This window comes from Hemibagrus wyckioides, linkage group LG03 (genome assembly GCF_019097595.1).
Source record: "Hemibagrus wyckioides isolate EC202008001 linkage group LG03, SWU_Hwy_1.0, whole genome shotgun sequence".
Lineage (NCBI taxonomy): Eukaryota > Metazoa > Chordata > Actinopteri > Siluriformes > Bagridae > Hemibagrus > Hemibagrus wyckioides.
In genome coordinates, this window is record NC_080712.1 from 15,514,926 (window position 1) to 15,537,848 (window position 22,923).

Consider the following 22,923-nt stretch of genomic DNA (forward strand, 5'->3'; position numbering starts at 1 on the left):
TCTGCGCCCTCAGTAATGATTGATTTTCAATCGTTTTTCAATAGTTCGCTTTCGAACAAACGCACAAGCACTATCTCCTTTCAAGCACTGTCTGTAGAGTTCGGTTATTTGGTTGGCATATAAGGAGACGATGGACCAGTTTGACTTTTTCCGCCCTGTCTGGGGGGGGGTCTTATAATAGTCGGTATTAGGCTACAGGCGGTTGTTAGTAACTCGCGCTTCTTTACTTTCCCTACCCGTATTGTGATAAACCCCGCCTCCTTGTTGTAGAGTAAGCAGTAGGTGGCGAATAAACATGGGAGGATGCGTATAAATATGGGATATTGGCCAATCGTAGCGGAGGGGGAGGGGTTTGTGGAAATACGGGTTATGGGGACGTTTTAATTCAGAAGAGAGGAGACGAAGAGATTGAAAAGCAGTGAAAGAAAACATGGTAGGTGCATCGCATAAACTTATTATCCTACAACTTCAGTCATTATATTCATCTCTGCCTAGCAGATAGTGCGCATTTTAATAGTAAGGCTAAACAGGAGAAAATGTGCTCCACCTGTTGCTGTTGTTTCTCTGCCAGGCTGTACATGCAGAATTTATCCCTTTCATATCACTATAAACTGAGGATTTCCAACCTGTTTGCCTTTATAGAATTAGCAGCACATGTTGATATCACGATATTCCACTTTTCAGACATGTTTCGTGTGACTGGTTTTTCATGAGCTGTGTATTTATGTGGTCCGCGCGCGCACGTTTTTACGTGCTGGACGCCTGAAATTACGTCGCAGATTGTGTTGTTGCTAAGAGACGTGTTGATTGACGTGTGACGGTGTTATCAGCTTCATTGTGTCACAGTTTGCTGTGAGGCGCGACAAGGCCGTTTCACACACACACACACACACACACGGAAAGTGCTGATGCTCTAACTATTCACTCTCACAGCTGCACAGTCTTGACGTCTTTACAGAGAAAATGCCCCTGATCTCAGATTACAGGATGTTTGCTAATCATGATGAGCAATTTGTCATGATGCAATGATGCTCCATTAACTATACAAATCAGTTAAAGTGGATTATTCTAATTTTGAGGGGTTTTTTTTTCCAACTATGGACATATTTTTCAGAAACTCTTTATCTTAAACATCACTTTCTTGCTGTACTGTTTTAAAGCAGGATTAAGTGTTTTCTCGTGATCTCATGGGACTCCTATAAGGTATTTGAAAGGGAAAGTATTAAATAAGTCCTGTGACCTCGAGTGAAACATGGTGAAATCTCCTAAACCTGGAATCGCAAGTCATCATTGCATCCAGATGGGCTCCACTGCAACCAATCACAGAGCTGCTTTATGTAACGTCCCCCTGTTGAAATTTGTAACTCTTGCATTGCTGTTTAAATTTTGGTAATGCAAAATGTTTAGTACTTTCACTACTGTAGAATTTCATATTTTATTTATATTTTTTAACATATATATTTTGTTATAAGAAGTCTTATGCATGGAACATGTCACTAGAGACAACCTACTGTGTGGTTTGAAATGAGATGGTGTGTAACCTAAGGTGAAATGGCTAAAGTGGCCATTATTGTTTTAATTATATTGTCAAGTTCTGTAGTTATATTGCATTTATGGCAACACAGTAATTTAGCTGTCCGTTGTAACTACACAGGCTGGTAAGATCCAGGCTCTGACTTTGGACGAGAGAGAGCAGCTCCTCCCTATGCTCCGCAGCACACAGTGGGCTGAAGTTGTAGGCAGGGATGCTCTCTATAAGGAGTTTGTTTTCAAGGACTTTAACCAGGTGAGTATCCAAATAAAACTAGTTTGCAATAAGAGCACAACATACACCAATCAGCTATAACATTATGACCACCTGCCTAATATTGTGTTAGTCCACCTTTTGCTGCCAAAACAGCCCTGACCCATCAAGGTATGGTGTGCTGTGGTATGTGGCACCAAGATGTTAGCAGCAGATCCTTTAAGTCCTCTAAGTAGTGAGGTGGGGCCTCCATGAGCCTCCATGGGCCCCACGTTACAACTTACAGGACTTTAAGGATACTCACGGGAGTTAAAGGATACTTTTGATAGATACTGATCTCTGCAGACGGGGGACAGCCCACAAGAGCTGCAGTTTTGGAGATGCTCTGATCCAGTCATTTAGCCATCACAATTTGGCCCTTGTCAAAATCCTCATGCTTGCCCATTTTTCCTGCTTCTAACACATCAACTTTGAGGACAAAATGTTCACTTGCTGCCTAATATATCCCACCCACTAACAGGTGCCATGGTGAGGAGATAATCAGTGTTATTCACTTCACCTCTCAGTGCTCATAATGTTATGCCTGATCAGTGTATGTGCTGTCTGTAAAACACAATTTGTTTTCACACAAATAGCATCATTTCAGATGAATAATATGAATGACATTCTCTTTTAGGCCTTTGGGTTCATGACTAGAGTAGCACTACAGGCTGAGAAGATGGACCACCATCCCGAGTGGTTCAATGTTTATAATAAGGTATAGGAGTACTATTAAATTAAGCATTTTCATGCACTGGTAATTCATTTAAGAGTTTGCCAGTAACACCACCTCCTCCCTGATTTTCTGTTTGCCAGGTTCACATCACTTTAAGCACACACGAGTGTGGAGGACTGTCTAAGCGTGACATTACTCTTGCTACTTTCATTGATCAAGTCTCAGTGTTGTGAGGATCATTCTTTTATTTAGGCAGAAACAGACCAGAACCTGTATGTCTCACACTGCTGAATTAAATGCATTTAGTAGGTGCGGTTTCCAGATACAAACCCAGATTTAATTTTTTTTTTGATGGCCTGTTACAGAGTATTAATAAAAACACAAGATACAGTATCTGTAAATGGATAGTTCTGTGGTGATAAAGAGCAGGATGGCTGTACAGGATGGTCTTATGTCTCATAGTTGTAACCCTGTATCTTCTCTGTCCTGAAACAGTATTGTGCCTGTATTTTCTATTGTGTGCACAGGGTACTGCTGTCCTTACAAACTCAACCTTGTAAAGTGTCTCAACCACTGTGATGGTTAAGCCTCCAACTGTTTTCCAAAATAAACAGCTTTTGGTCCAGTGATTCTAAATTTATACTGCATGTCTGCGTACACATTAGCTTGGCCAATCTTTTCACATACCTGCTACACAAAAATAGGCAAAGCAGATGAAAGAATAATAGAACTTGACTTGTTCACTGGGTGCAGCTGGCACCCACATGCAAATTAGGTTGAATTAGAAATCAAGGAATAGGAGCTCTACTTCAGTTTCTGTGCATAATTTAATTAACTTCGGTCAAACCTTTTCAGTATTCTTATTTATCAGTTCTGACATCACATAATATTAAATATGTTTAATATAACTAGCAAAATGAACACTAAAACAAAGGTGTGTGTATATACACCTTTTAAACAATATACTAGTATCTTACAATAAAAATTTGCAAAGTATGCAATGCGATGATCCGCATTTTCATCAACTCCCCTGCTCAACACCAACAACTCAAAAGATCCTCTATGATGCTAATGATTACAGTTTTAGATTAAGAGGAGACTACGGATGGGCAAAAACATTAGGATAACTGAAGACCTAAAAACGTATGATACTTGATTTTCATCATGATGTTTTTATATGTATACAAATGTTACTTCTTAAGCACTAAATGTACAACTTGCAACATTTTACAATTTTAATCTGCTACTTTCAAGAAGAGTTCATAATTATTTTATAAATTATATTGTATTATATAAAATTACACTTTTATAATATACAATATCCCATGGAATTATATCAAGATCATATCATAGTGGAGATTTTTTTTATTATTAATAATATTATTATTACTTTGTTTGGATGTATTCTTCCATTATTTTATTTCCACTTAATGTAAACACAAATTTTACAGTATGTAAATGATGCAACAACAGAGATTTTTAAAATACAACTTTATTGTTTGCATGAACAGGGTAGTATGGTAAGTGGATATGGTACGGTTTGGAAAAGGCCCTCTCCCTGAGGCTGATTTAAACACTGCACTAGAGCCTGCCAAAAGACATACACGTGAACAGCGTGGGTCATTAGCTACAGATAATCATAACCATGAACGTCAAATGGATACTTCAGATTTCAATAATGAAGATGCCTCACTATTGGGTAGTAATATCGATTAGCTCGGTGCTTTTAAAGTGTTTCTGTGGAATCAAAGGGACAACTGCTTTAATTATAAAATACTGGATATGAAAATAAGATTTAAAAATAGTCTTGCTATTACAAGTCGTGGAACTTTGCACATCAACCGTAAACCTAAATATTATGATGTTATGAACCATTGTAGCCCTGTGATAACATTTATAAACACACTTAAAAATAATAATAATAATAATTACATTATTGAAATACGAGACCCTATATTAGTGAAACATAATGTAAAAACACACATAGTGGTCACAAACATTATGAATACATACAGAATTAAAACAGCTGGTGAGGTCTGCAGTCATGATTCAGTGGTACCGTATCTTCATCATCTCACTACTGATCCAAGAGCTCCTTTCCCTTTTTCAACAACACTTAACAATTATTTCTTACACACGTGTCCTTCTAGGATAAGAAGTCATTAAAATATCAAATTTCTCCCAGTAAGGATTTTTCCTTTAAAATTATCCTTCTCCCAAGCCTCTCCCATGGATTTCAAACAATTTCTCATTGTATTAATTGGCCAGTAGGTTGAATAATTAATATGTGGGATGAGAACATTTATTCCAATTATTGTGTTTATAAAGAAAAAGTTGAAATGTATTAAAATTGGAACGAATTCTGAGGTAGACATAATGTGGGGGCAGGATCCATCTCAGAAATACCAATAAATCATATTGAGGAGATTTTAGAATTAAGACATGAATTTCCCATCATCTAATTTGCTTCAATTATAATGAACAAGTTTTTTTTGTTTGTTTTTTTTTGTTGTATCTATTAAAATGAGAAATTGTTCAATTCAAGCACACCTGAGTAGTACTTCAAGTTTCATTAGATGATGGAAATATTTTATTAAAAGAAAAACTAAACATGTTCTTTAGTCCATTTTCATGTTCTCACCAACACTAATAAAGCTGCACAGTTATCTGATTATATCTTCAATATCTTCACCAGCACAAATAATGGATGCGAAAATTTAAAAGCTTCTTAACTTAAAACGTTTTTACAGTTTTGCTTGCATGACGTCACTGTCTGTGACAAATGTACTTTGAAAAGTGAACTGAAATATTTTAAGGGACATTAATTTTGCAGTTAGCAATAAAAATTTCTATTAGTACTAAATGTACTTAAAACTCAACGAATGGTTTAATCAGTGATAACCTGAGAGCTCAGCTGGAGCATTTACCTCCAACAAAATGGATGGAGGAATGTGAAAGGAGAAGTGTCAACACATCTATATAACAAAAACTGAAGATATAAAGACACTTGTTGGAAAAAAACTAACAGTCCCTGAACCTTCTGCGCTGACATTGATACCACAGATTTTATGGACAGTTTTATCTACAGCAAAAAAATGCCCAAAGTGAATGGGGTTATATGGCTTGTGTGGTATCTAGAAATAAGTAAGTGAGTGATTGAAATGACGGACAAAAAACAAAACAAAACAAAACAGTATGTAAATGTGATGAGCAGCCCTAGGGCAGCTGTAGGCACAGACCCCAGCAGTCATGCTAGACTCAGTGTGACTTTGAGTTCCCATTCATGTGGTTCTTCTTGCTGGTATAGTGGTTTTTTTGGACCTTTTTAACCTCAGTGCTGTAGAGGCAGTCCAGGAAGCCGCATGACACCTCCGTCACCATCGACCGATCAGGGATGGTCTGGGCCATGCCATAAACTGCTCCCTAAACACAGATTTCAATTTGTGATCAATGAAAAATAGAAAAGGTGCCTTGTTTTACCTTACAAAATTAAGTAAGGAATAAAACATAATGGCCTATGCTGTTAAAGGTAAATAATCCGTACACTAACATGTTTTATTCCTGTTATACCACAAACATTTTCTGACATTAAAAAATATTTTAGTTATAATAGAACACCACATTGTACCGTTTTCCTTTCAATAAGAGTAAAGAGTAAAACCACACTTTTTTCCCCTTTTGGTTTTATTTACTGTTATGAAGCAATTTCCTGTTATCACTTTTACTATGTGATCAAATGTTTCTAGTCACCTGACCATCACATCCATATTTGGTTCTTCCCCAAACTACTGCCATAAAGTTGGAAGCACACAGTTGTATAAAATGTGTTTATATAGTTTAGCATTTCAATCTTCCTTCACAGGAATCAAAGCTTTTCCTGCATGACAATGTCACTATGTACAAAAGCTAGCTCCACAAACATATGGTTTGCGAGCTTTGGAGTGAAAGAACTGGAGTGGCCTGCACAGAGCCCTGACCTCAACCCCACTGAACACCTTTGGGATAAATTGGAATGCTGAGTGCACTTCACTAATACTTATACAAATCTCTCTAGCCGTGTCATTAAATCTAGTGGAAAGTCATTCCAGAAGATTAGAGGTTAGTATAACCGCAAAGGGGGAACTAAGTCTGGTATGGGATGTTCAGTAAGCACATATGAGTGTGATGGTCAGGTGGACATTTGGGCATATAGTGTCAGCTGTAACAGCAGATGTTCCCTCACCGGCCTCTCTTTATCCCCTAAAAAATGTCTTTTGTCACGTTAATGACAAAATGTACAGTTCAGACACCTCCATCCTGTAGCCTTTTTAAATCTGAAAATTTAAAGGATCATCTACCACAAGTCCCTCTGTAACTTTAGACACAATAAAGTATTTGAACAAAAACAAACCTATGTTCCTTGTAGCTGAACTACTCTCAGATCTGTGCTGTTTGAGAAAATTAATCAACACCTAATCAGCCAGAACAGCTATGAGAGTTGGGGAATAAAACACCAGAGCCTGATTAAGCTAGTCAGATGGGTGAAAATAAAAAATTTGCTACACCAGTGACCTTATTTAACACCATCTGCCATTTCTTTCATTCTTTAACCAGTGACACTTTATAGGGTTCTTTTCAAAGGTCAATGCTGTTCTCAAAATTAGCATTTTATGAGTCATGAATGAATATGGGAATTTTTATGAGTAACATTACACATTTTCATTAGAATATGTAGTTCTGTATTTGGTTCTAGATAGATAGATTTTAGACTTTTTATTCCAGAACCAGAAAGAACTAGAATCCTACTAGAATCACTGCACGTTTTAGTGTCTTGAATGCATAACAAAATTTTTAAAACGCTTAGAAATTGAATGAGGTTTAAAACTCACCATTCCAGTGGTCTTCTCTTTGGGATTTTTCATAATTTTTGCTACTTCCTCCTTTACATCTTTGATGAATTGCTCTGCAACACCAGGCTGTGTGTGCAGCATAGTTACACAAATATGGATGCTGTGAACAGACAAAAGTAGGACATACACAGAACCGCAAGTTAACCTCACTGACAAACAATATTCCAAGAGGCTATCTATGTGGTTTTACCTGGATGGGAACTGGAGAGTATTGAGATTCCAGCCTTTTGATGTGAGTGCATTGGATAAACGGAATATATCAAATACATTGGAACCTAAAGCCACCACTGAGACTTCTGGCTTTCCAAACACAAACAGTCCCTCCACTTTATGGACGCTGAGGAAAAAAATCAGTTAATTAACCAAGAGATACTAAAAATGCAATGATGCAAGGATGACACGTGGTGACGCTTTATCCTGTTAGTCTTACCCTGCTGCAATGGTGCGGGCTGTCTGAACAACCTTCTTGGTGGCCTCCACGTAGCCACTTTCTCCCATATGCATCATAGTGGCCCAGCAGGCAGCAATGATCCCACCAGGCCGAGAACCAGCTATTGAGGGAGATGCGTAAATTCCTCCCTGCCAATCAGGGGCTACAAAGTACTGGTAGTGACGATATTTCTTTTCTCTGTAGATCACCACTGAGGAGCCTTTGGGTGCATAGCCATACTGTAAAGAATAAATTAACATAGAGTTTACCTAACATTTTAGTTTATCCAAAGCCAAAAAAACAGGGTTACACATTTCTCACTTTGGCTTTTTTGAGTTATGTGAATTAATATTAAGCGAACATTCTATAACCTTTAAATAAAAATAGCTGGTTAGCACCATTTAATTTAACAACAATTTTTCATTTCTGACCTTATGCGTGTCTGCTGAAATGCTTGTGACGCTTTTAACTCGGAAGTCAAATGGCTCCAGCTTGAATCCAGCCTTTTCCATGAATACTATAAGGAACCCACCCAAGCAGGCATCCACATGGAAGGGAATGTTGTACTTTTCCGCCAACTAAAAATGAGGCTAATAATTAATTCACAAACATATGTTTGACATCTAATATTTATTAAATAATGATGTGTCCAGCTTGTCCGAATGCAAATATATAGCAATGTCTGATAATCAGACACATTTTTACCTTCCCTACTTCCACAATGGGGTCAATGATCCCATGAGGGAACTGAGGAGCAGAGCAAACCAGCATGGCTGTGTTCTTAGAGATGGCTCTCTTCATGGCCTGGATTGAAATAAAGCAAAAAATAATCTAATGATTATTGATCATAAACACCTTGAAGTCTATGTATTTATCACATGTACACTTCCAACTGTACCTTTACATCGACTTTCATAGTCTTCTTATCCAAAGGTATATGAATCAGTTTCATTCCAAAGTAGTGTGCTGCCTTGTCAAATGCTGCATGAGCACTTACTGGTGCAAGTCTTCAACAAGAAATATTAGCACAACATAGACATAGTTAGGCTAAAACCTATTTACTTTCCAGCAATTCTGTAGGATTTGTAGACTTGTAAATCAACAGGTTTGACATAGCACTATTTGTATGGCAGCCTGGGAAAATCTTTCAGAGGTAGCCAGTGGGGTTTGTGGGTTTTTATGCCAACAACATGTTTTGACACCTTTAAGAAACTATAAATACTTTTCACCATAACACAATGTATTAATGATTAACTGCTTTACCTTGCTTATGATTTTGGGCTGCAGATCACTTTCAGCATGAACAGCATGCAGTTTAACTAATGGTTGGTATGACTACCAACCTCAAACACTATCTTTTCAGAACCTAATATAGTAGAAAATGTTATATCACCACCATGTAAAGGGTGTCCCCAAGCTGCCACACATTTATAGAACAAACATTGTGACTTTATTAAACAGTGTTATGCTGGATAAAACACAGTTTATGGAACATATCAGATTGTTGGTGACTAAAAAAAAAACCCACATACATCTCTGGATATTTGATTCCTCGTTCATAAGCCAGGTCTCTGTATGCTTTACAGGCCATCAAAATGCTCTCAGTTCCACCAGAAGTGACCTAGATAAAACGCACAAGCCATACAAGGCAGATTTGTTACATGTTTATTACAAATTTATCACATGTATGCAGTGAAATGACACAAATAAAGTCTTCCTATTTAGTACATAAGCTAACATGTTCCCTGGATAAAGTATGAGACTGAATATTTCTGCTTAAAGATTAACATTCACATATATCTGCCATTTTCAGCTCTCCTCCTGCTTGTTTTTTTTATTAATGGAGATTTTAAGAGATTTTACGTTATTTTCCTTCTACTATTTGGTAGTGTTTTTGTGTCTCTATCCTTACATTGCCAAAATAGTGCTTTCACAAGAATCTTGGTATCCGTTTATATCCCTCTACAGTTTCTGTTTTCAGGTCTTGCGAAAGCTATTGTCCTGATGCCATTGACTCCTAACTTGACTACAAACTGCTTTGAGAGTCTAAGGCTGTTAGAATATTTCATGCTTTTAAGGAAGACATTTTGACACATTCAAAAAATTGTCTAGAGGATGTCAATGAGAATACAAAGTAGTGAGCTTAATAATAAGGCAATGTTGCAAAAAAACAACGTTCCTCCAGGACGTAAAGGAACAATTAATAATGTCATGTCATTAATAATGATCCATGAAAATGAGCTTACTGTGCCACATGACTCAGGTCCACCATTGAAGAGAGTACACGTCATCCGCACCACTTCTGCCTCCATCTTTCTCACGCCTGGAAAGATATCCGGGTGGAGGGGATTACTCCAAGCAAACTCACCATATACCTGGAGATAGAGAATAAAGAGACATCACCAACATACTCCAATGTTACTCGTATAACCCTGTGTTAAAGCTTAAACTAGATGGAATTTGATCAAATTCTGCTTGGAATGAGGGATTTAGCAGATTGTAAACACAAATTATTGTAAAGAAACCAGCACCTTCACCAGAAGATCTGTGAGCTTTTCATCTCCCCAGTAGACTGCCCCTGAAACCTTGCCTTTGGACCACTGCACTTCATCTGAAACAAACAAACAAAAAAGATCATCCACTAAATCGGGGAAAGCTTCTATAAGGGGTCAGAATCAGAAATTTGGTGTTTAAAATTAAACTGATCTTTATTTTGTGAAAAGTATTCTCATCAACATAAAGCACACATGCACATATAAAACAATAAATACAGATGTATACTTAACCCTGGGTGTACACTGGTCTTTTAAGACTTTTACTTTTCAAGTATGAGATCATCCAGATTAAATCAACCGAGTAGCATAACAGACTGGGCGGTGTGTTCGCCATGTCATTTTATATGATGAAGGTCCTCTAATGATAGACCTGCATGTGAAGGTTCTGCTTATGCAATCTGGGCTTGTGCTGAAAATGGGGTTGCACAAACTGACATGTTCATCAAAGTGAACATGTTTGTTTTTACATTTCACCACTGCTACTCCTGTATCTGTAGCATTTCCATTTGTTTTCATGTCATCCTGCACCATCCTCCTGTTGATGGACATTAGATGAGCATTGTCAAACTAGGATTTTATTAAAAACTTTGTCATAGCTTGTCTTTATTCACAATAGCACGAAATTGCCAATCAGTGAACATGCCACATTATACATTTTAAAACTGCTGATCTAAACGTATGACCAATGAATTGTTTTATGATGTTTGATTGTTGTCTGTGGCCGGCAACCGTACAGTGTAAACCTGGCTTGAGAACATGCCTTTAAATGGTGTTTGGCAATCAATATTTTATATACACCCTAACTCAGAACACACTTGAAGTGACTCACTCAGTGACTGGTACTGTCTGATGCTGTCTAGGACTTGTTTCTGCGTGAGGCCCTGTGTAGGCAAGCACTTCATGTAGCTCATTCCTTCCTTCAGTGTGCACAGGCTCATTGACATGTCATCTAGAGCCTTGTTCAGCTGGTTCTGAATCTTCAGGGGCAGACAAAAAAAAACACATCAATAATTAATCCACCCACAGTACTGACATGTTCAGAGTGGCTTGGAGTTGAACCCAGATATAAACTTTCTTACTCTAATATAGTCAAAAGTATGTGAACACCTTAACATCACATCCATATTATGTGGGTCTTGTCCAAACTGATGCCATAAAATTGGAACAGACAACAATCTAGAAAGTCTCTGTATGCTGTAGTATTACAATTTCCCTTGAAATTAAGGGGCCTAAATCTCTTCCAGTATGACAATATCTCTGTGCAATAAAGTGAGTATAAGTAAACATGGTATGCAAAGCCTGGAGTGAAAAAACTCAAGTGGCTATCACAGCCCCACTGAACACTTCTGGGATGAACTGAAACGTTATCTGTGTGGCTGTCCTTCTCTCCTAACATCAGTGCCTGACCTCACTAATGCTGTCATTGCTGAATGGACAGAAAGTCCAGCAACCTCACTCCAGTGGTAAGCCTTCCCAAAAGAGTAGAGGCTTTTATAGCCGCAAAGGGGGCACCAACTATGGAATGGGATGTTCAACCTTCACAAATGAGTATGTTTGAGTATACACATACTTTTGACCATTAAGTGAAAAAGTAACTATGTGGAACAAATTTACACAAGATAGTACAGTTACATGATTATGAAATTAAAGTCTGTTTTTCTACCAAGCTAATAATAAGGGGGGGGGCAATTTTCATGTGGATACATAATATTTCTAAGCAGCTAATGACCCAGATTACATCCTAATATCATAGTCATGATATAAACTGTGTCAAAAAGTTTCACTCATGCCACACACTGATGAGGATGAGTCAGAATGTGTTAGGGCAACAACAAGTAAAACCTTGAAATCTCTTTTAGGGAAGCAAGCCAAAAAAAGAGAACCACAAAACACTTACTGATGCGCCTACGAATGGGATTTTTCTGATGAGTCGAAAGCACTGTTTCTTAGTTCTAGACAGCAGACCTGCAGACAAACAGCAGAACATGTGACACTTTTTTTAGGGACAGATATGCTTGAACAACACAAAAAACCCGAACGTATAAAAAATTAGAGACTGCAGGTTTAATATTACAGTACAAGGACTAAATATCTGTACACAGATATAAAGATATACAATTTATAGATATTACAATAAATACAAAAACAATTTCCAGAGCCCTTAGTGCACCCACTATATTAGTCCTTTTTTCACTTTTGAAAGTGCCCCTGTTAAAATGATTTGATTAAGTAATGTCCTGCTGCACAGTGATATGTTACATGACAAGCTTATCTGTCAATTACACCACAGTGAAAAGGCTGAAAATGAAGCATAATATAGTGATTATAGAGAGCAGAGAAATTATGCATAATTATGTAAATCTCATCCAGATAAGTGCTGGCTGGAGACTTTTTTCAACGTCTGTTGAAAGTCTTCACTACTGAGTGATAAAAATGCTACACTATTCTATCAAATTAGTCTTACAAATATGACTTTGAAGCCTTTATGGATAATTCCACTGGCAAGTGACTGAAATTCTAGATTTACTCACTCTCCTTCTGGAACAGGAAGTCTTTGAGCCATACTGCCGCAAGAGTAGACACTAACGTTGATGCAATGATCTGCCATGGCTCCAAACCAGCACACATTGAGTTGATGTAGTGCTGAATCTCCTCACAGTACAGCAGGAGCATCTCCTTATACACCTCCAGAGCACTCTGAGAACAAAATAAGCAATAGTCAGTTGAGTGTTAGGCAATGTTAGTGTCCCCTCACTGCTGGAGAACCCTAGGTTTGATCCCATTAGTGCAGAATGTGACTGTTCTCCATGTTTCTGTACAGGTTTCCTCTGGACTCTCCAGTCTCTTTCCACTGTTTAAAATAGTTGGGTTGGTTATACTACATTGCCCCTAGGTGTGAAGGCATGTGTGCAGGATTCCTTGTGATTGACTGGTGTCCCATCCAGAATCCTGGAATCCTGCCTCATGCCCAGTGATCCTGTCATAAACTCTGGATCAGGTTCGGCCATGACGCTGACCAGGATAAAGCTGTTACTGAAGATGAATGAATGAGTGTTTCCATACAGCTAATTTTAAACTAGGAGTACACAATGTTATTCCATGTTTAGCAGGAAGCACCAGAGTGGGGCAAGAAACAGGTTCGTTTGCTATGGTCAAGAAAAAGGCCAAGAAACCAGTTCTGTTGCTATAAGGTCAAGAAAGAGGTGAAGAAACAGGTTCTGTTGCCATGATTATACTTTTTTTAGCATTACTTACGTTAGTGCATTACATATTTATCATTATAAAGACTGTTTAAGTAACAGTAGCAAGATAATGACCAGCTCCACCTACACATGTTCGAACAATAAGAAACAATCCAGTGGAATCCTGACATTGTACTATTATACACTTTTTACTGTTTCTTATCAATTATCAAGGACCTATGACCGACTGAACAGGCAGTGCAATATCCAAACAGAATCATACAGCATACTCTTGCAAAACTACCTGGAAAAGTTTTTTTTTTTTGCTTTTGTTTGTTTTCCATTAAGCATAAGAATTTACAGACTATTAATATTAACTAAATATAATTTAAAATATATATTTTGATTTACTTTAAATGACATACATTTGAAGGCTTTCATAAAAGCTGCACTTTGTGATATGCACTTCTATCTTTTTTACACAACTTAGGCTAGATTATGCTGGTAGGTTAGGCTGATTCACTAGATAATAATTTAGATAAACACACATTTACAATCTCTGGATCAAAGTGTCAGCACAAAGAGCTATCTTGAATAACCATGGCTGACTTGCCCTTATGTCTGATGAAATCAGAAGATAAGACATAACTGGTGTGCAATTATAATATCACTTAAAATGTATTACAGAAATACTTGTTGAGCAGTCTACTGTACTTAAAAGCTACTCCTAGATCTAGATACTTGGTAGTGTGAATAAACAAGTAAATATCACCAGGTATCACCAAGAGACCAGGTAAACGTGTTCTGTTTGTAGTGTTTCTAGTAGAAACCAAAATGTGTACTGATGAGGTGGCTCCATCCAGAAGCACTTTCACTACACTTTCACACACTCCTCAACAAAAAAAATGGAAATCACACATTTCTTTTACCTTTAGGATTGTATAAGGGATGAGTAATCCTGAAGCTGTTGAAGTAGTCCCTGCCCAAGACCACACCCAGTCAAAAGTAGTTTATAATCTAAGCTCTGACAAGCTTGACATGGTGAGCCAGGACTCTAAAGCAGTTAAACAGGTAACAGAAAACAACAGAAACTCTTGGCTGGGATGAATTACCCTCGTGAATTAGGAAAGTATCCAACATAACACAGAGGCCACATATGTACATGAGATCACATCCCAAGCCCCTGCATAACTGTTATACATGCAGGTTCAATATTCATTCCCTACAAAATCAGTACTTTTAGTCTTCAAGCAAGATTTGTCAAAATAAGAGGAGGTGGAACAAGGCTGAGACCTTCTGTTGTGAAATTCGGCAAGCTGTCACAGAGCTAGTTTTTTGGGTTTCTTAAACCATTTCCTCAAAGAGGCTTTTAAAACTCCCAAAATAACCACTATATTTATTAAATATGTATAAAATATTTATAAGGCAGTATTATCTATACCAACAAAACAGGCTTTTAGTCACGTATCACAAAAGGTTCACAAAAGAGATCAGCTCAGAAACTGAAGCGTCAGTGGTAATAAACAGGCTGATATCTTTGGAGGGCAAAAGGTAAAGGGATCAACAGTGTTTTTTCAAGACACTATACACGTCTGCTTTTGCTCACAGGATAGGCAAACCTGTGTTGGGTAAAGCAGATACTGAAGATCAACTCACAAACAAAAAACACACTATACATGTCTACTGTGTCCAGTTAGTATATTCTTATAACTAATAATCTGCTAAGTTTATATGCACATATATATATGCAATAAGATGCCAATTTAAAGGATACATAGATGTATTTTATTCAACTGGCAAATAAATGTACTTCCCCCTGCATATTCGAAATACCAAAGTTGATTTTGGACAACTAAACAAGTTCTAACTTTTCTTTCATTGTGTTGTACTATTGGTTACTTATACCCTTGCGTGGGGAGCTTTGCAAGAATGTTGAGTCTAAATGGTGATCATATTTCTATGAAGACAACAAACTATTCATTTAACACCAAGGTTTTTCCTTGTGTTGGTTGGTGTTTAAATGAGCTAAAATCTCAGGCTTTATGTACCCCCAAAACACTTTGTAAACTAGAATTTTACTTTGCTTTCACAGAATCTCCTTGTGTCAATTTTTATTTGATTTACATGACCGTGTGCTGCTTCATTTCCAGATATTATGACAAACATTTATCAGTGTATGACAGAGTAAACCATGACGTTCAAAACCACTGCATTACTCAACAGATCACAAGGGCCTGACTCAGCCTATGAAACAGTGCAGTAAATGTCGATGTACCCACTGACTTCATTGTATATTGGCAATAATAGCACTTCCTGTATGTTTGTGGCATATACAGGGAGTTTCCTGATGGAGAAGCACACAATGAAGTGTTTCAGTGGGAAATTTCCCTCACCACACCTGCAATGACTGAAAGTGAATAAAAATACAACAAAGCACAAAGAAACTGTGATGTTGACAGAACTGACCTAACAGTCTGAACCTAAGCTATTTGTTTTCGAAGCTCAACAATTTTTGCACAACTAACATACAGGCTTTTTGCAAACTAGGATAGCTCCTTCTGTAACACACTGTTTGTATAGAGGAGCTCTACAACACAGTCTCAGAATAAACAGCACTAAACTCTACCTTTACTGCTCGTTGTAGTATTATCCTATATATACACCGACCAGGCATAGCATTATGAGCACTGACAGGTGAAGTGAATAACACTGATTATCTCCTCATCATGGCACCTGTTAGTGGGTGGGATATATTAGGCAGCAAGTGAACATTTTGTCCTCAAAGTTGATGTGGTAGAAGCAGGAAACATGGGCAAGCGTAAGGATTTGAGCGAGTTTGACCAGGGCCAAATTGTAATGGCTAGACGACTGGATCAGAGCATCTCCAAAACTGCAGCTCTTGTGGAGTGTTTCCGGTCTGCAGTGGTCAGTATCTATCAAGAGTGGCAGCCAAGGCTCATTGGTGCACATGGAGATTGAAGGCTGGCCTGTGTGGTCCGATCCAACAGACTGCTCAAATTCCTGAAGAAAATAATGCTGGTTCTGATAGAAAGGTGTCAATATACACAGCGCATGACGGGTCAGGGCTGTTTAGGCAGCAAAAGGGGGACCAACACAATATTAGGCAGGTGGTCATAATGTTTTGCTTGATCGTGCACCTTTTACCTAGAAACTTGGATATAGTGTACCCATTATTTAAAGTGCATAAAACGACATGCACATTCAAAGTTATATGATGCACACTAAAGGTACACATGTTGTGACCAGTCCAATCTAGTACCATTTGTTTTAGTGAGAGTGTACTTTTACCTCGACATATACCACGTAGTGTATCGACTGGTTGACAGCTAGGAAGAGATGGCTTATTATAGAGCTCCAACGTGAACAAAAAAGCGCATAATTATTGCTCCAAGTAAATAAGACGCGTCTCATGATGAGCTGCAGTGTCACTCGATGACGGCTTGCACGCTTATTAGATGGTGCAATAATTTTTTACCGCACTACGGGAACTTAAACACCGACTATTTCCCATTTCATTGACTATAAAAGTGCACAAAGCAAACCACGAGAAATAACTAACTTGTTATAAGAGAAGTTTCTGACCGTGCTCACGGCCGCGGATCTGGAAAGTGGCATTAAATACACTTACCGTGTAGTCCATGTTACTCCTTTAATTCAGATCAGTGGAAAACAGGCGCCGCTGATGCCGGAGTGAAAAGTCAACTGCTGAGTTCTTTTGTTTGCGTTGTGTATAAAGAGCCACGGTCGATTGAGCTACATAACAATCACGGGCTCGACCTCAGGAAGTGCACACCGGTAGGCAGAGCCGCTTTGCACAGATCTACAAGCCAAATGATTGTCCTCAGGCACGCAAGCTCGCCCTAAAACACTGAGCTAGAGATCAGTGCAGTGTCTCAATCCTCTACAACGCTACCGAAACACTTTGGTGGCGTGTGACGTTGTCCCGGAAGAGCGCTCGAGCTCTTTTCAGTGATTGGCTGCTTTTATGGTCCCGTTGATGTGTTAGAACCACAGAGTGTATATAAGCTCAAAAAGCTTTGGTTAGATGTGTGTGTGGGTGGGTGGAGTTTTGGACATGCCTGAGTTATTATAGTTTTATTCCGATAAACGCCGTGTATTACTGACTGTTGGATTAAACTATCTTTGTTCTGATTATATACTATATAAAAGTAATAGAGTTGAGAAAATATTTGTTGTCCAAAAAAAAAAACATAGACCCCTTGGTGTATTTGCTGTATACTATGTGCTGTATACTAGATCTGTTGACTGGTTTCATTACCAAGTCTGCTAAGCTATCTGGATTCACACCAAGGGTTTTAGGGCTGGGGTCAGGTTTCTCTCCGTTCACCCTTTGTTCCCACACCACATTGTGTTCCACACGGATCAGGCTTAACATTATGACCAGCTGCCTATATTGTATTAGTCTCCCTTTTGCTGTCAAAACAGCCCTGACCTGTCATGCTCTGTGTATTCTGACACCTTTCTATCAGAACCAGGGTTAACTTCTTCAGCAATTACAGCAACAGTAGCTTGTCTGTTGGATCGGATCACACAGACATCAACAAGCCTTGGCCTCCCATGACCCTGATGACGACTCACCACTGTTCCTTCCTTCAACCACTTTTGATAGGTACCTACCACTGCAGACCGGGAACACCCCACAAAAGCTACAGTTTTGGAGATCCAGTTGTCTAGCCATCACAATTTGGCCCTTGTCAAACTCCCTCAAATCCTTAAGCTTGTTCAATTCGATTCAATTTCAATTTAATTTATTTGTATAATGCTTTTAACAATAGACATTGTCTCAAAGCAGCTTTACAGAAGTATAGAAACAGAGAAGGAAAAAAATAAAATTAAATTTACTATTTTTATCCGCAATGAGCAAGCCTGCGGCGACAGTGGCAAGGAAAAACTCCCTGTCATGATATGAGGAAGAAACCTTGAGTGGAGCCAGGCTCAGAAGGGAACCCATCCTCATTTCAGTAGTAAATAATGTCCTTTCAACAACAGCAACCAAAGGCTTGTGGGGAACAATTAGGTCAGTGTAGTTTCTGAGTTTATTACAGACACTAATTCCTTGCTGTCACAACCTGACAGATTTAACGGCAGATCCGTGACGGTGTGACAGTCCCCAAGTGGCTCTGTCCATGGCTGTCTCCTGGTCACAGGCTGTCCACATAGATCCATTCACAGCATCACAGAGCACCACCAAGCGACGACACTCCACCCAGGGTGGAGCCAGTGGAAACTCAGAACACTGGGAGCTCTGGAGTGGGATGTATAGCTCAACAAAGACAGAGAGAGACAGAAAGATATTAAGTATGCTTGTGATCATGTGATGTTTAAAGACAATATAGATTATGTGTAAAGTGCAGGCAGGGACTCCGGCAAGCCTAGCTATAACAGCATAACTAAAAGGGAGAGCCAGAAGGTGACAGACATAAAGGCTTTCCAGGACATAAAGTGTCCAACCACTTCACAGATAGCAAACCTGAGTGACTTGCGATGGTGGTAGGGCGACAGCATCCAAGCATCCCAGTACACCAAAAACTCTATGCCCATGAACCTTCCAGATCTGCTCCTTTACCTTAGACAAACTATACATTGAAAGATTGACTGATCAAACGTGTCTTCAGTCTAGACCTAAACATTGAGACTGTGTCTGAACAGTAATTGGAAGGCTGTTCCATAACTGTGGGGCTTTGTAAGAAAGTGCTCTGCCCCCTGCTGTAGCCTTTGCTACTTCAGGTACTACCAAACCGTTTGCCCATTTTTCCTGCTTCTAACACATCAACTTTGAAGACAAAATGTTCACTTGAATGCCTAATATATCCCACCCACTAACAGGTGCCATGATGAGGAGATAATCAGTGTTATTTACTTCTTCCTGTCACTGCTCATAATGTTATGCCTGATCGGTGTATGTCACTTTTAACTGTTCAGAATATTCCATATACTGTACTGTCTAACCAAACATCAGGCCTGTGGCTAAATGTTGCTGGCATAGCTTTCCTCTGTTTAATCGTACTCTAAGCTACTAAGCATGCACCATTAGCTGGATTTCAACTCCAGGATTAATGTTTTTCAACTAAACTCTTTTGTAGACCAAATACTAGTTACAGGAAGAACACAAGGATGCAAATTCTACAGCCATGTCCAGATTCCTTTGGACTTGTAGATAAACAACTGGTGAAGGCAGACTCACAACCTTTTTTTTATTTATCGCTAGCATTGAACCAAACAGCCCATTCTACAGAAGTAGATTCCTCTGCAGGGTGATGGCTAGGTCAGGATATGGGGTGACCGTTTGCCACTGTGGGTTCCACACACTGCCAGGTGTGGTTCATACAATCTGCTTTGCTGGGTTTTCAAAACAACAGTATGAAATCTGCACTGGGTACCAAGGTCAGTGTTTGGGCCTGCTGCCAATGAGGCCCTAGAGAGGATAGCACTGGTCTAAAAATCATGAAATCTGCAAGGCCATATGGGCCATCCATGCACGGCTTTAAGATTCCTACAATCTGTTTCAGCATGCCGACATCCGCAGTTGTTTGACCCCCTAGGACCCCCCCCACACACACACACACACTCTTTTCCATCTCCTATGGTGAGCCTTAAACAGTGTAGACCACCACAAAAGTGTCCCATAGAGCTGGGATGCTTAAAGGCAGAAATATTGCTTATTATGCAGTGATTATTTCAGATTTGTAAGTTAACATCAATGTTACAGGGCTTTATTCAGACCTCAATGAAGGTGTTCTTCTGGCCCAAGAAGAACATTCTCTCTTTGACACAGACAAGATTATAAATGTAAACCACATGTTTCCAAAATACAAGGGGTTTACTTAATGTACTTGTATGTTCCAAGGAAAATGAAGGGCAATTTCTATCCAATTCTGAGGGCTGAAAAAGTTTCTATAGATTATCATATCCATTTGAAAAGGTTACTAGATTTTCTTTATGCCATGTAGCAAGATCTGCATCTTATCTATGTTTATGTGACAATTATATCATAAAACAGGTGTTTTTTTTAAATTTGTCTTTGACAGGCTTCAGATTCAAAGTCTACTCTTTCCTGCTTCCTCTCACCACACCTATTTCTGAAGCCACTCTTGTTTGTTGTTTCTTGAAGCCATCTTATCACCACACTATTCATTAATTAATGATAATTGATTGATTCATTCATTCACTGATTCATTAATAAGTATTATTATTATTATTATTTATTTATTTATTTATTTTTTATTATTATTAATAAACTGTATACCACAGTTTGGTACCTAATTATAATCTTTGTGTGGCAGGCATTATTATGCTGGCAAATTAGATTCTACCTGGTTGCTATGTGTGGTACCAGCTTGCGTTAAGGATGGTAGGATTGTTTATGTCAGCTTCAGTGGAAGTCCCTTTGGGCTTGCTGGAACTACAAGCTTTTCATAAATGGCATATTAGCCTATGGCTAGAACAGCACACTCCACAACAAGTCATGTCTTTGTCTTACAAGAGGGGCACACTCTCTCATTTGCTGGAACTGCAAAGCTTTTCTAACAAAATGGGGCAGCCTGAAAGCAGTGCCCCTACAGAGACAGACAGTTACCATGGACACCCTTACTTGGTATAGGGAGTAGTGTGGTGCCACAGGGGCACAGGGGGCATGTGGTTAGCATGCCAGGCACTTCGGGGGATCATAGACGTTTTAGGGCTTACTAGAAGGGGCAGGGGCCTCCATCTGCCACAATGCCACAAAAAACTGAAATGTGTGTCTCTGAAACCTGACTTTCACTAGTGATCGGAAAAAATAGTTGGAGAACGGCCATGGCAAGCTCAAGTGATAAACTTGCTTTGTATATGTTGGCAGCCAGATGACTCTATTCTGCTGGAACACAAGGTTATTCTCCATCATGTGAGAAAAGTAATAAGTGTTAGAGCGTGTATTGCCATACCGTGAATGAATGGCTCTCGGGCGAATCAATACATCACCATAAATGAATCCTTTTTTCCTGGGAAACCCGGGAAACCAAGACTTTACAGACATTTTCTACCAAAGAACACCAAAAACCTAGGACTTGTAACAACATTAGGATGATTCTGTGAAAACTATTCTATTGTATGCATTCCTGTCAACATTTTTTTTACTGAAAAAAAGGGTTTTTTAAAGAAGAGATTAACTAAACCAGGTATGTTGGGAGCAGGGAAACATTAAAATGTGTAGGACATAGGGTACTTCAGGAGCTAGGATTGGAACCTGGGGGTTAATTGAAATTTTTTAATTTGATATCATAGTAAATGTATTGCATTGAACGGAATAGTTTTCATGAAAAAATAGCATTTATACAAAGCATACATTTTTAATTACAGTTTAAAAATACTATCTGTGCAACCCCTAATATAAATGTTTTAAACATATCATAAATATATCACGGTAAGAAAATCATTTGAGAGCTAGTATGCGTTACAGTAGCGCGTGAAGAACGCGTGAGGTCGCTGTGCTACAGGTCTGCAGTTAAAATCTAATAGTCATATGACTTCATATTTAATAACAATTAGAGTTCTTACCATTAAATCTGTTTTACTTAGTAAAAATTATAGAACTGTAGAACTGCCTTCATGTACATTATGCATAATAATTAAAACTCGTGCAAAAGGACCATTCTATTTAAGGAAAAAGAAAAAAGATGAGAATACATACAGTAGCCTAATTAATACATATATAATTAATAATAGATACATACATATTCAGATAGATAGATAGATAGATAGATAGACTTTTTTCCCATGCGCATGGTGATTCCTCTCATATACGCATGGAGCACAATACAATAAGCACTTCTTATTAATATCTAGCTGCACTTCATTTTCATTTTGTTGTTGTCTCGTACCTCCGGCTTAATGATCTCTCTCCCATCTCCCAGCTCCTTGAATCTCGTTACAACTCAAAATTGTTATTTTGGACTAATTCAATACTATTTTTCACGGGTCATGAGTTTGACACCCGATTTAACTGATATTCATACTGATCTTTTATGAAATACAATGTAGTTTCAGGTATGTGTGTGAGGATTACAACATTAAACTGAATGATTGGTAATTATAAGCTCTGATAGGCTATTTTTGAATGTATGTATGCAAATTGCATAAAATGAAAATGAAAAATATGGCAAAATAACCTGGTGACATGGCCCAGTGGGTAGAATTGCTCCAGTTCTGCCCCCAGTTCTGCATTGTGCATGTATGTTACCAATGGGTTCTGTTGTTTCCTTCTACCTCCCAAAGCCATGCATGCAAGGCAGGCTGGCCACCTAAATGTGTGTGTGTGTATTGCGGCCCATCCAAGGGTGTATTCTTGCCTTAGACCCAGTGTTCCTGGCATAGGCTCCATATGCACTG

General features: G+C 38.5%; 2 protein-coding genes across 3 annotated transcripts; one reads left to right on the forward strand and one right to left on the reverse strand.

The window, feature by feature from the left end:
* Positions 1–306: 306 nt before the first annotated feature.
* On the forward strand, positions 307–3,099 carry pcbd1 (pterin-4 alpha-carbinolamine dehydratase/dimerization cofactor of hepatocyte nuclear factor 1 alpha). The gene is made up of 4 exons (XM_058385975.1): positions 307–433; positions 1,655–1,786; positions 2,421–2,501; positions 2,600–3,099. Exons 1-4 carry the CDS (start codon positions 431–433, stop codon positions 2,690–2,692), a joined length of 309 nt encoding a protein of 102 aa, XP_058241958.1. The 5' UTR covers positions 307–430; the 3' UTR covers positions 2,693–3,099.
* An 834-nt stretch (positions 3,100–3,933) lies between these two features.
* Positions 3,934–17,428, reverse strand: sgpl1 (sphingosine-1-phosphate lyase 1). Of its 2 annotated transcripts, XM_058385973.1 has the most exons (14): positions 17,165–17,428; positions 12,865–13,030; positions 12,231–12,298; positions 11,163–11,310; positions 10,310–10,389; positions 10,025–10,153; positions 9,311–9,399; positions 8,677–8,785; positions 8,484–8,582; positions 8,210–8,356; positions 7,779–8,017; positions 7,539–7,685; positions 7,328–7,448; positions 3,934–5,882 (listed from the first exon to the last, which is right to left on the reverse strand). In XM_058385973.1, the coding sequence occupies exons 1-14, from the start codon at positions 17,174–17,176 to the stop codon at positions 5,718–5,720; spliced, it is 1,719 nt and encodes a 572-aa protein (XP_058241956.1). In that variant the 5' UTR covers positions 17,177–17,428; the 3' UTR covers positions 3,934–5,717. The 2 variants fall into 2 exon arrangements, with proteins under 2 accessions (XP_058241956.1, XP_058241957.1); XM_058385974.1 differs by lacking the exons at positions 11,163–11,310; positions 12,231–12,298; positions 12,865–13,030; positions 17,165–17,428 and adding an exon at positions 10,565–10,825.
* Positions 17,429–22,923: the final 5,495 nt, after the last annotated feature.

Bases quoted from the DNA above. Each gene is read 5' to 3' on its own strand.
- pcbd1 (XM_058385975.1), top strand. The intron at 1,787-2,420 runs GTGAGTATCCAA...ATTCTCTTTTAG, and splicing joins TTTTCAAGGACTTTAACCAG to GCCTTTGGGTTCATGACTAG. The intron at 2,502-2,599 runs GTATAGGAGTAC...TCTGTTTGCCAG, and splicing joins GGTTCAATGTTTATAATAAG to GTTCACATCACTTTAAGCAC.
- sgpl1 (XM_058385973.1), bottom strand. The intron at 11,311-12,230 runs GTAAGTGTTTTG...CTGCCCCTGAAG, and splicing joins TCCCATTCGTAGGCGCATCA to ATTCAGAACCAGCTGAACAA. The intron at 5,883-7,327 runs GTGAGTTTTAAA...ATCTGTGTTTAG, and splicing joins AAGAGAAGACCACTGGAATG to GGAGCAGTTTATGGCATGGC.